The sequence below is a fragment of the Dama dama genome, chromosome 14 (genome assembly GCF_033118175.1).
Source record: "Dama dama isolate Ldn47 chromosome 14, ASM3311817v1, whole genome shotgun sequence".
Taxonomy (NCBI): Eukaryota; Metazoa; Chordata; class Mammalia; order Artiodactyla; family Cervidae; genus Dama; species Dama dama.
The window spans coordinates 25,794,394-25,808,593 of record NC_083694.1 but is presented as its reverse complement, the minus strand read 5'-3'; the positions used below and the strand labels follow the sequence as shown (position 1 = coordinate 25,808,593).

The 14,200-nt window shown below is 36.6% G+C and overlaps 1 protein-coding gene across 1 annotated transcript in view; it reads right to left on the bottom strand.

Moving 5' to 3' along the window:
- DNAH14 (dynein axonemal heavy chain 14) overlaps positions 1-14,200 on the bottom strand; it is a 398,948-nt gene that overhangs the window by 315,128 nt on the left and 69,620 nt on the right. Inside the window, exons 11-12 of the mRNA XM_061159766.1 lie at positions 12,226-12,473; positions 10,073-10,193 (exon numbers count right to left, since the gene is read on the bottom strand). Coding sequence (XP_061015749.1) covers positions 10,073-10,193; positions 12,226-12,473 — 369 coding nt within the window. The remainder of the gene's footprint in view (positions 1-10,072; positions 10,194-12,225; positions 12,474-14,200) is intronic.

The window sequence follows — 14,200 nt, the reverse complement described above, 5'->3', positions numbered from 1 at the left end:
CTCCTTGGAAGAAAAGCTATGGCAAACTTGGCGTATTAAAAAGCAGGCAGATCACTTTGCCAACAGAGGTCCATATAGTCAAAGCTATGGTTTTTCCAGTAGTCATGTATGGATGTGATGGCTGGACCATAAAGAAAGCTGAACACTGAAGAACTGATGCTTTTGAATTGTGGTACTGAAGAAGACTCTTAAGAGTTCCTTGGACTGCAAGGAGATTGAACCAGTTAATCCTAAATGAAATCAACCCCGAATATTCATTGGAAGGATGATGCTGAAGCTCCAATACTTTGACACCTAATGCGAAGAGTGACTCATTTGAAAAGACTCTGATGCTGGGAAACATTGAGGGCAGGAAGAGAAGAGGGTGACAGAGGATGAGATGGTTGGATGGCATCACTGACTGAAGGGACACGAATTTGAGCAAACTCTGGGAGATGGTGAAGGGCAGGGAAGCCTGGTGTGCTGCATTCCACGGGATCACAGAGTGGGACATCACTTAGTGACTGAACAATAAAAGGCAATCTATTTTCTTGTAAGAGGAGTCAGATGTGCTTTGAAGTTGAAAAATAAAAGATGTTGGATGTCCTGGACAAATTCCTAAGCTAATCAAGGGTATAGGTGGATTCACAATTCCTTACACCAAGACTGCTTTCTTTTCACACGGCTTCAGTTCCATTCTTTCAACATCCATGGTCAATGGTGATATGATTGTTTTTATAGCTATTCTTGTAGTAGTGAAAGTGAAGTTGACTTTATTATGAACTAGCTGCTAAAAACAATGCTGAAGTGAGTTTTGTAATTAAAAACTTATAAGTAATGAAATACATTTTGTTTTTCTGAGATGCAAAATATTTGAAGATCTGGATTATATCCTGGAGCAACCAAGCAATAGTGACATCTAGCATTCTGTAGTAAATATGACAACAGGGAATATTAATTAAAATCTATAGTAATATTGTTGCTGCATCTAAAAATCATTATGGTTGAAGTTAGACTCTAAACAAACTCTTGGTTATAATGTGTTCCTATCAGAGACTTTGAAAACAGACTCTATGGACTTTGAAAACAGACTATGTGTTTGTGCAACATGCCATGTTTCTAAAGAATCCTAAGGCATCTATGGTTCTAAAACAATGACATCAAATTAAAAAAAGAGAGCTATATATCCAAATTACTTCTCCTAAATATTTTTTGACTCACTACAATAGTCCCAGCAATGAACCAGGTAGATACTGGGAGTTTGGGATTCAAAACTTAGTGAATCACATAAAAATTACCCTTTAAGAGTACATGTTGGGCTAAGGATTTCCTCAATAGCTGTTTTTGCCATGTGAAATATTTCTGGGATTATATTTTTTATATCTCCCTCAATTTGGGGGGGTATACTTATATGGATACTTGTCATCGTGTTTGATCTCTGTTCTTTAAAGTTAAATTTCATTTTCATTGATAAATAGTCCTTCACACGCTAGTAAAGTAATGCTCAAAATTCTCCAAGCCAGGCTTCAGCAATACGTGAACCAAGAACTTCCAGATGTTCAAGCTGGTTTTAGAAAAGGCAGAGGAACCAGAGATCAAATTGCCAACCTCTGCTGGATCATCGAAAAAGCAAGAGAGTTTCAGAAAAACATCTATTTCTGCTTTATTGACTATGCCAAAGCCTTTGACTGTGTAGATCACAATAAACTGTGGAAAATTCTGAAAGAGATGGGAATACCAGACCACCTGACCTGTCTCTTGAGAAACCTGTATGCTGGTCAGGAAGCAACAGTTAGAACTGGACATGAGACAACAGACTGGTTCCAAATAGGAAAAGGAGTACATCAAGGCTGTCTATTGTCGCCCTGCTTATTTAACTTATACGCAGAGTACATCATGAGAAACGCTGGGCTGGATGAAGCACAAGCTGGAATCAAGATTGCCGGGAGAAATATCAATAACCTCAGATGTGCAGATGACACCACCCTTATGGCAGAAAGTGAAGAAGAACTAAAGAGCCTCTTGATGAAAGTGAAAGAGGAGAGTGAAAAAGTGGGCTTAAAGCTTAACATTCAGAAAACTAAGATCATGGCATCTGGTCCCATCACCCCATGGGAAATAGATGGGGAGACAGTAGAAACAGTGTCAGATTTTATTTTTGGGGGCTCCAAAATCACTGCAGATGATGACTGCAGCCATGAAATTAAAAGAAGCTTACTCCTTGGAAGGAAAGTTATGACCAACTTGGATAGCATATTAAAAAGCAGAGACATTACTTTGCCAACAAAGGTCCATCTGGTCAAGGCTATGGTTTTTCCAGTGGTCATGTATGGATGTGAAAGTTGGACTGTGAAGAAAGCTGAGTGCCGAAAAATTGATGCTTTTGAACTATGGTGTTGGAGAAGACTCTTGAGAGTCCCTTTGACTGCAAGGAGATCCAACCAGTCCATCCTGAAAGAGATCAGTCCTGGGTGTTCATTGGAAGGACTGATGCTAAAGCTGAAACTCCAATACTTTGGCCACCTCATGCGAAGAATTGACTCATTGGAAAAGACCCTGATGCTGGGAGGGATTGGGGGCAGGAGAAGAAGGGGACGACAGAGGATGAGATGGCTGGATGGCATCACCGACTCGATGGCCATGAGTTTTGAGTAAACTCCGGGAGTTTGTGATGGACAGGGAGGCCTGGCGTGCTGCGATTCATGGGGTCGCAAAGAGTTGGACACGACTGAGCGACTGAACTAAGTATTTGAAGACTCTGGTAGAGGTCAGCTACTTGCTGCAAACTATTGATGGGACGATGTCACCTCCTTTTTCTGAGTTGTGATGTACGAAGGCAGTATTTACTTGGACAGTTCATTTGAGTCAAGCCTGGAAATAAATGGGGTGACAGATTTTACAACCTGCCTGCTTGTATTCTGTCTCTGCAATATGAATTTGGAAAGTGATCAAAAAGCATTAAGAATAAAGGCTATGGAATAAGATGAGAAATCCATTCTAAGAACATTCACCTTTATGTAAGAAGTGCTCAAAAAAGATGACCTAACATTTTAAATTGACTTCTCGAGTAAGCTAATGGTAAACATTTTTCAAACATGCAATCTGATAATAGAATAAAAAGGAGCTTATTATTTAGTAAATAAGTTCTGTTATTCATTCATTCATTATGCTAAGGTCCTTTATTTAGACATATTAGGGGAAAATTTCATAGAAGGTTAAAACAGTGATAATTCATTGCAATGAGGCAATATGCTAAAAGTTGTATGATGTGTACCTACCATGCACCACTGACTTTTGCTTTACATGCTTTCTTATTCAGTCCTCTCAGTAGCACTGTAGGTATGTATTATAATTGTTTGATAATACACTGAGGTTTGGTTTGATTGAAATGGATTGTTGAAGACTATCTAGTCCTAATATTAGAATTCAGCACTGATTCCAAACTAAAGACTTTGTTTTGTTATAATTGCTATTTAAGATGCAACAAGAGCTCATTTACATATATAAATATTTGGGAGGAATCTTGAAAGTTCATTACTTTGTGCATACACCATATACAGTCAGCCCTCCTCGTCTGTGGGTTCCACATCCATAGATTCAATCATTTGAGGAACAAATTTTTTTTTTAATTCCAGAAAGTTCCAAAAAACCAAAACTTGAATTTGCCACATGCTGACAACTATTTACATTGTATTAGGTATTATAAATACTCTAGAGATAATTTAAAGTATACCAAAGGATGTGTGTAGTGAAAGTTGCTCAGTCATGTCCAACTCTTTGTGAGCCCATGGACTACATAGTCCATGGAATTCTCCAAGCCAGAATATTGGAGTGGGTAGCCTTTCCCTTCTCCAGTGGATCTTCCCAACCCAGGAATCAAACCGGGGTCTCCTGTATTGCAGGTGGATTCTTTATCAACTGAGCTATCAGGGAGGTTATATGCAAATACTACATCATTTTACATAATGAACTTGAGCTTCTGTGGATTTTGGTAACTGTGCAGGTGAGAAGTGTGAAAGGTCATTCTGCAACCATATCTACTTGGCATACCAAAGGATGACACCTTGTAAAGATGACCTGAGCTCCAGGTCCAGATGATTTACCTTGCCACATGCCTTTATAAGTTTTCTTTGTTATTTCTAAATGCAATATGTACTAAATGTCTGAACTCAGAACACGTAACTAATATGCAAATATCTTCAATCTTGGAGTAGAGACTCATTTCTGAAGAAATGTTAAAAATAATGTTAAACACTTTAAGGACTGAATGTTCTCTCCTTTTTAAATGCAACACTCCGGGGCTCTCACATTGTCATCTATTCTCTGACACAAAACAGCCTGATTCCCACATGACATATTCAGAGCCTGGCCTGTACAGACCCACTCACAGTGCCTCTATTTAAGTCACACTTTTAAAGCTGCTCCCAAGAGACCCAGCTCAAAGAGAGCAGAGCGGTTTGCATTAGCTACCACATAGCCTATCTCAGTGGCAAGCATGTTTAATCTGTTCCCTTCAAATATTTGTGGTGCTTTGTCTCTTACTGATGACACTGCCTATAAAACTATCAGACTGTTAAGTCCCTTAATTTAGCTCCATCTACAGCTGGGCCACCTCTAAGGCAAAAAAAAAGCAATGCACTGCTATTATGCCGAAATGTTAAATTCACCTCTTTGGAAGATATTCATTTTGGCCAAGGCAATGGCCCCAGGTAATCAGATTAGAATTCAAACTATTTAGTCTGAAATTTGTAGCTCCTCATAATCTGTTCAACTCTACATTGTGCTATTCACACCAAGAATCCTCTGCTCCACATGACTTAATATTATCCCTTTCTAATCATATTTTCTTATTTTTGCCTCTATACTCATGCTGCTCCTATTTCTTGAGTCAGTGTCTGTTTGATTAGGTGACCCAAAGATTATTTCTAACATAACACTTATATTCCCTGGCAAGTATTCCACTGATCTATACGCACCATGTCCCTATCCAGAAAGTTGACCTGGTAGTTCTACTGAAAGGGCTAAATAAAAAAGGCAAGTATAAAAGCATGTAAAGCTGGCAACTTCAATTCAGATACCTCTGTCCTCTAAATTTTAGAAATTTTCTTCACTCTATGTGTATTTAATCCTATAATGCTCTCTACTTATGTTAGAACTTTTTATACCCATGATTGGTGTCTGACCAAAAGAAAAAAAATTCTATACTAAAATCACTATTAACAAAATAAAAAACAAACAACACATTAGTATGTGTATTTCTGATGTATGGCAAATGATTATGGTCTATATTTTTAAATGGTTCTTGTAATTCAATAGGAAAAAAGAAAACTTCATCAGAAAAATGGGGATAGGACATCAAAAGATCAAAACTGAGAAATAAAAAGGCTAATTAAGCATGAGAAAAATATTCAATATTATGAGCAATAACATAAATAAAATTAAGCCTAGTTAATTCCAGGTCTCAGTTATCAATAGGCAATAACAGGCAAAAAATAGGACAGTCTTTAAGAGAACAGAAGTTAGTATAACCTTGTCTGTAGAAAAATTCTGCAATGCATATAAATAGCTTTAAGAAGTCGATAACGTTGATTTAATGTTATTCCTAAGGAAAAATTAAAACAGTACATATGCTTTTATCTTGCAATACTTCTATTCCTAAGTCTGTATAAAGGAACAAGTAGAAGCAACTATTAATAAAATAATTCCCACAGAGTACAGGTTAGGGATATAAAGCACTTGGGTTAAATCTAACCAAAAAAAAAAATATATATATATATAGCACGAGATTTTCAAGGAAACAAAAATATAGGCTAATAGGCAATAGAACACAGTCTGCAAACAGAAGACATACATAGAAACATGTGATAAATGATAAAAAGCTGCCATTGCAGATGAGCAGGAAAAGGATATAAATAAATAGTATTTGGGCAATGGTTACTTGTATAGAAATAAATAAAAATAGATCCTACTGTCAGGGGAGTGTGTAATTTCCTCAGTTCTGTCTGGCGGCAACAAAAATTTGAAGCGCCGGCCAGACCAGCGTTATAGCTCAGTTTTATTGGCAAGCAAAGGAAAATACATCCTCCAGGCTTGAAGGCGGCCCAACCCAAAAGACTGAAGAGAAGCCCCTGGCTCAATTTTGTCTCCTCTTTTTCTGTTTTTTTCTTCTCCCCTGGAGCCTGCCCTCTGTAAACTGGGCTAGCCAGGAGGGCTGTTTGTTTTACCTGAGGCTCTCACTCCAGTCTTTGGACCTTCCTTTGTTCTATTTCCGTGGGCTTCTCCCATCTATGTCTTTTAGCCGCCACCATTTTGGACTCTTTTTTCCTATTCTAGCTACCTAACACTACCATACACCATACACCAAAAAATATTTCTAGAAAATTTTAAGAGAATATTAGAAGTTTTATAAGAAAATAAAGGAGGATAGCTTTATGACTCCAGGATGGTAGATAATTTCACACACCAAAATAAATGAAAGGAATGATAAATTCTATTATATTGAAATTATGAATAATTGATCAATATACATTATACATGGAATAAAAATAACATGCTTTCCAGTAGAAGGATTACATATATATGTGTGTATATATATATATATATATAAAACATAGATTACATAGAATATATATGTAACTTCTAAAAAACAATATACAGGTTAATAGGCAAAAGACACAGAAGATTAAATATGAATCTCCAATTTTTAAAAATGCACAAACAACTAAAAAGGAAATAAAAATGAAAACCGTAGTAAAATGACATTTCAAACCTATCCAGTTGGCAAAGACATTAAGTGCTGGTGAAAGTTGGTGAAGCTATGGAGCTATAAAAGATTATGGAATTGCTAAAGACTGTTTAAACTGGTATAAGCACTTTGGAAAACAATTATGTGTTATTAAGTACAGTTGAAAATAAAGATACTCAGAGATTTCATTCCTTAGTAATAAATAAGTAGAAGGGACATATACAAGAATGTATAAAACAAAAACTGAAAACAGCCAAAATGTCCATCAAAAGTAGAATGTGTTATTAATCTGTTTCATCAAGAAGGAATATATATGTATTTTAAGGAGATATTTAAGACTTTTTAAGTCTGGGTGACATTTCATTGGGTATTTACTTGATTATACTTTAAAGCATGCTGTGCAGTGCTTAGTCACTCATTTGTGTTCAACTCGTTGCGACCCAGTGGACTATAGACTGACAGGATCCTCTCTGTCCATGGACTTCTCTAGGCAACAATACTGGAATGGGTAGTCATTCCCCTCTCCAGAGGATCTTTCCAACCCAGGAAACAAAACTGGGTCTCCTGCATTGCAGCAGATTCTTTACTGTCTGAGCCACCAGGGAAGCCCAAAAATCTACCTAAAATATTTTTAAAAGAGTATATAAAGTATGTATTATACCATGCTAGCTCATAAAAAAATGCTACCAGTGCCACATAGGGCATGTGTTTACCATATAAAATTTAATCCTATGAAAATAATGCTGTGGGTAGGGGTGATAATTCTTCATGCAAGAAAAGATTTCTTAATTTCTTTAGGATTCTTTCAATGTTTTCATATTTGGTCTGTGTCACTTTAAAGTTAATAACACAAGCAAAAAAAAGTGCTCTGAAAAAAGCAAAGAGAGAGGAATATAGTAATGGGAGTAGAAGAGGGTAGCTGCTACTTTAGATAGGGTGGCCTTTCTTAATTACTTTCATGTAAAATAGTTCACTTCAGTTCAGTTTCTCAGTCATGTCTAACTCTTTGTGACCCCAAGGACTAGAGCACATCAGGCTTTCCTGTCCTTCACCAACTCCCAGAGCTTACTCAAACTTATGTCCGTTGAGTCGGCGATATCATCTATCCATCTCCTGCTTTGACGTCCCCTTCTCCTCCTGCTTTAAATCTTTCCCAGCATCAGAATCTTTTCCAATGAGTCAGCTCTTTGCATCAGGTGGCCAAAGTATTGGACTTTCAGCTTCAGCATCAGTCCTTCCGATGAATACCCAGGACTGATCTCATTTAGGATGGACTGGTTGGATCTCCTTGCAGTCCAAGGGACTCTCAAGAGTCTTCTCCAGCACCACAGTTCAAAAGCATCAATTCTTCAGCACTCAGCTTTCTTTATAGTCAAACTCTCACATCCACACATGACTGCTGGAAAAACCATAGCTTTGACCAGACAGACCTTTGTTGGCAAAGTAATGTCTCTGCTTTTTAATATGCTATCTAGGTTGGTCAAAGCTTTTCTTCCAAGGAGCAAGCATCCTTTAATTTCATGGCTGTAGCCACCATCTGCAGTGATTCTGGAGCCCAAAACAAGCAAGTCTCTCACTATTTCCATTGTTTCTCCATCTATTTGCCATAAAGTGATGGGAGGAGATAGCATGATCCTAGTGTTCTGAATGCTGAGTTTTAAACCAACTTTTTCACTCTCCTTTTTCACTTTCATCAACAGGCTCTTCAGTTCCTCTTCACTTTCGGCCATAAGGGTGGTGTCATCTGCATATCTTAGGTTATTGATATTTCTCCCGGCAATCTTGATTCCAGCTTGTGCTTCTTCTAGCCCAGCGTTTCTCATGATGTACTCTGCATATAAGTTAAATAAGCAGGGTGACAATATATAGCCTTGATGTACTCTTTTCCCTATTTGGAACCAGTCTGTTGTTCCATGTCTAGTTCTAACTGTTGCTTCCTGACCTGCATGCAGATTTCTCAGGAGGCAGGTAAGGTGGTCTTGTCTTCCTTTCTCTTTCAGAATTTTCCACAGTTTCTTGTGGTCCACACAGTAAAAGGTTTTGGCATAGTCAATAAAGCAAAAGTAGATGTTTTTCTGGAACTCTCTTGCTTTTTTTGATGATCCAACACATGTTGGCAATTTGATCTCTGGTTCCTCTGCCTTTTCTAAAACCAGTTTGAACATCTGGAAGATCACAGTTCACATACTGTTGAAGTCTGGCTTGGAGAATTATGAGCATTACTTTACAAGTGTGTGAGATGAGTGCAATTGTGTTGTAGTTTGAGTATTCTTTGGCATTGCCATTCTTTGGGATTGTAATGAAAACTGACCTTTTCTAGTCCTGTGGCCACTGCTGAGTTTTCCTAATTTGCTGGCATATTGAGTGCCGCACTTTTACAGCATCATCTTTTAGGATTTGAAATAACTCAACTGGAATTCCATCACCTCCATTAGCTACTTCACATTCCAGGATGTCTGGCTCTAGCTGAGTAATCATACCATTGTGATTATCTGGGTCGTGAAGATATTTTTTTTATCGTTCTTCTGTGTATTGTTGCCACCTCTTCTTAATATCTTCTACTTCTGTTAGGTCCATACACTTCTGTCCTTTATTGAGCCCATCTTTGCATGAAATATTCCCTGGGTATCTCTAATTTTCTTGAAGAGATCTCTAGCCTTCCCCATTCTATTGTTTTCCTCTATTTCTTTGCACTGATCACTGAAGAAGGTTTTCTCTCTCCTTGCTATTCTTTGGAACTCTACATTCAGTTGCATATATCTTTCCTTTTCTCCTTTGCCTTTAGCGTCTCTTCTTTTCTCAGCTATTTGTAAGGCCTCCTCAGTCAACCATTTCATATTTTGTTTGTGTCATTTTAAAGTTAATAACACAAGCACAAAAAGTGCTCTGAAGAAAAGCAAAGAGAGAGGAATACAGTAATAGGAATAGAATGGGGTAGATGCTACTTTGGACAGGATGGCCTTCCCTAACTACTCTCATGTAAAATAGTATACATACATAAAGCAGTTATTTGTTCTGTATTCCCTTATCTTCCTTTATTTTTTTTCACAGTACTCATCACTTCATTATCTGTTTCCTTCAGTAGAACAGAAGTTCCAAAAGGTCAGGGAATTTCTTCTTATTACTGCTGTATTTCAGTGCCTAGTTTAATGCCTGGTATATCATAAGCACTCAGTAATGCACGAACAAGTGAAACAAATGTAATTATAGCTTTCTACAGTGTGAGCAGATGTGTGTGTTTGTGACTGTGTGTTTCAGTTTCAATCATAAATCACGGTTTTAATTCCAAAAGTTATTTTTCATTTTACATTAAGTATCTAGGCTTATACTTTTCAAAGACCATTTTACCTCATTGTCTTGTGTTTTTACTTCTGACTTTAGAACAGGATAAGCATATAAGTTTGAATTATCAATTTCATCATAATCACTTGTCATTTTTCCAGTGAAAGCAAAGCTGTCCTTATGTATTCTAGGTTAAGAAATGATAAGAAAAATAAAGTCTTTTAAAAATCTTATACCTCATTAATATGCAGACTATATCAATAACTAGACATTCCCTCATAGAAGATACATAAGATGGCCAATGAAGAGATGCTCAGCATCACTAGTCATCAGGGAAATACAAATCAGGACCATAGTGAGATATCACTTCACATAAATTAGGGTGGGTACTATTTTTCTTTTTTTAAAATATAATACCCACCCTAATTTGTGTGAAGTGATATCTCACTATGGTCCTGAACAATCCAAAAATGAAATTTAAAAAACAATTCCATTTACAATAGAATCAAAAGGATAAAATCCTCAAGAATAAGTTTTTAAAAACAAATATAAAATTCATATTGTTGAAAGAAATTAAACAATACCTATATAAGTGGAAAGGCTTCCCTGGTGGCTCAGATGGTAAAGAATCTGCCTGTAGTGCAAGAGACCCAGGTTCAATCCTTGGGTTGGGAAGATCCCCTGAAGAAGGGAATGGCAACCCACTCCAGTATTCTTGCCTCGAGAATCCCATGGACAAAGGAGCCTGGCTGGCTATATAGTCCATGCAGTCCATGGACATGACTGAGCAACTAACACTTTCACATAAGTGGAAAGATATTTCATGTACATAGATTGGAAAACTTTAAAGATACAATGCTCCTCATATTTATCTACCTATCAAATGCAATCCCTATCAAAATTCCAGCTTTTTTTTTTTTTTGCAGAAATTTGCAAACTTATTCTATAATACTATGGAAACTCAAGGGACACAGAATAGCCAAAGTAATGTTATTTGACTAAAATGATGTTGCTAAAATTAGAGAGTATGGACATAAAAGTATTCCAAAATTTCGGTTCAGATTCCATGTTCACAAATTAGAGTAGATATATCTAGTTGTGAAACATAAGAAAAATGTTCTTTTTTTAAAATAATAGTATTCAAATAGAAGATGCAAATATTCTGTACTCAATAGATATTACTTGAAATTAACTCAAATTCCAACTGAACACTGAGGCTCCTTCCAGAATCATTCTCAATTATCTTTAAGAGCTGGCTTTGAATTTTGACAATACTGTGTACTAGGCAAAGGATTAACCAATTTCACAAATAAAAATACAGAACACTGGTTAAAATTTCAATTTCAGATAAACAATAATTTGTAGTACAGATAATAACTGGGACATGCTTTTATTAAAAATTATACTCAGTCAGTAATCTGTAGAAGATACATGTAGCAAAAACAGAACTATGTTCAGCAACATGGAACTGAACATTATTTTTCATACAAAGTTAAAAGCACATTGTATTTCCTTCCTGGCCACTTTGCCCAGTCCCCGTCTCTGACAGAGACAAAATTCATCTAAATTATTCCATCTGATTGACGACTGTCATTTGTAACTTTACTACTATTTCTGTCTTGGGTATTCCTTTGGAAAAAGGGTATGGATTCATTACATATTCTAATGTATTGTATGTATCTGCTGATATTTTTTAAGTTGATCTGTCTTTATACTTAGATGTCTTTTAATAGTAGGCTTCCCTGGTGTCTCAGATGGTAAAGAATCTGCCTGCAATGCAGGAGACCCATGTTCAATCCCTGGGTCGGGAAGATCCCCTGGAGAAGGAAATGGCAAGCCATTCCAGTATTCTTACCTGGAGAATTCCACGGAAAGAGGAGCCTGGTAGGCTACAGTACATGGGGTCACAAAGAGTCAGACATGACTGAGTGACTATCACTTACTGTTTATCTGAATTTCAAATTTCACTGAGTATCCTGCAACTTATATGGCAACTTGACTTATGCAGAATCTTGGGGAAAATTTTGGGAAATTTTCTCATGTTTTTATAAATAATATTAAATAAAATAATAGGAGATAATAAGTTCAGATAATTGTAAAAACTGAGCACAATTTTCTACAAGAGAATTTTCAAATTCCAGCTGACATTATTGTAAATGACAACATATTACAACAATATGATTACAAATTCCTTTTAGAATTAAAAAAGTATGATTTACTTGATGAGATTTTCATTCTTTTTTTCCACTGAAACTGGCATTCTAGCAGAACCATTAAATAATTCTAAAAGTAGTGTGACTGCAGTATTCATTAGTTGACGGGTGAGTTCCTGAAACATATAGTCAACCAGCGTCAAGAATCTAAAAATTACTTCTAATAAGCGTCGATAGGTAGGCAGCTTGAAATGTGTCATATCTTCAGAAAGGTTTGATTCAAAATATTCTTTAATATCTTTCTTTTCTGCCACCTACAATTCAACAAACAATTGAGAGACAAGTGATGATTTCCTATATTAATATGCATGATTTCTAAATTATAGTATTTTCATTAGTCTAAACAACACTGGAACTAAATATTATCAACAACTTTCATTAAAACTTCATTTTCTGCTTATACTGCATTTAAATGTCAGAGAAAAAGAAAACATCTCATGTCTTATGAAAGCCATGAAGTTTGGTGTCTCACCTATAAGCAGGTATGTCTATGGAACTCAAACAGGAAGTACATACTAATGAATATCAACACATTTCTAGATAGAGGGATCCTCTTCAAATACACTGAGTTACCAGTAGAAGACAGTCAAATCTGAATATAAGATTTTCTAAAACCCAGTCCAACACTGCCATCCCTATGCTAGACTATAGCAATAAGACTTAAAAAAACTGCCTACACGCAAGTACATATTCAGTTCAGTTCAGTCGCTCAGTCGTGTCCGACTCTTTGTGACTTCATGAGTCTCAGCATGCCAGGTCTCCCTGTCCATCACCAACTCCCAGAGTTTACTCAAACTCATGCCCATCGAGTTGGTGATGCCATCCAGCCATCTCATCCTCTGTCATCCCCTTCTCCTCCTGCCCCCAATCCCTCCCAGCATCAGGGTCTTTTCCAGTGAGTCAACTCTTCGCATGAGGTGGCCAAAATATTGGAGTTTCAGCTTTAGCATCAGTCCTTCCAATGAACAGCCTTACATATTACATACATGCTAATTAATAATACAGACTTAAAAAATCTGAATTCATCAAATTTAATGTTAGAGTTTTATTCTTTATAATAAGATAATTATATCTCAAGACAATTGACTTAGTAATTTATTAAAAAATGACATATTTTGACCAAAAATACAGGGTGGCATCAGTAGTACAAATACCACCAAACATTTCTAAATAACGCTCCTAAAAATAGATCTAAAGTTATTCAAAATGGTTCCTTTTAGACAGATTTCTTTTTATGACTGGTGAACTTTCAAAGTTCTAAAAACACTTGAAATTTTTGTTCTTTTATTGCTCATTCATGCTTTTTATATTTTTGCTAGATTGGTATTTACCTTGGTAAGTTTTCAACTTGTACTCTAATTTTTAAAAACATGATTGCATTAGCTTTTTATACTGCCTCTCATTATGTTTCATTTTAGTATTTTTTTTCTTTTCAAAAATTAATTCAGTTCAGTTTAGTCATTCAGTCATATCCGACTCTTTGCAACTCCAAGGACTGCAGCACGCCAGGCCTCCTTGTCCATCAACTCCTGGAGTCTACTTAAACTCATGTCCATTGAGTTGGTGATGACATCCAACCATCTCATCCTCTGTCATCCCCTTCTCCTCCCTCCTTCAATGTGTCCCAGCATCAAGGTCTTTTCTAATGAGTCAGTTCTTCACATCAGGTGGCCAAAGTATTGGAATTTCAGCTTCAACATCAGTCCTTCCAATGAATATTCAGCACTGATTTCCTTTAGGATAGACTGGTTGGATGTCCTAGGAGTCCAAGGGACTCTCTACAGTCTTCTCCATCACCACAGTTCAAAAGCATCAATTCTTCAACACTCAGCTTTCTTTATAGTCCTACTCTCACATCCATACATGACTACTGGAAAAACCATAGCCTTGACTAGACAGACCTTTGTTGGCAAAGTAATGTCTCTGTATTTTAATATGCTGTCTAGGTTGGTCATAGCTTTCCTTCCAAGGAGCACGCATC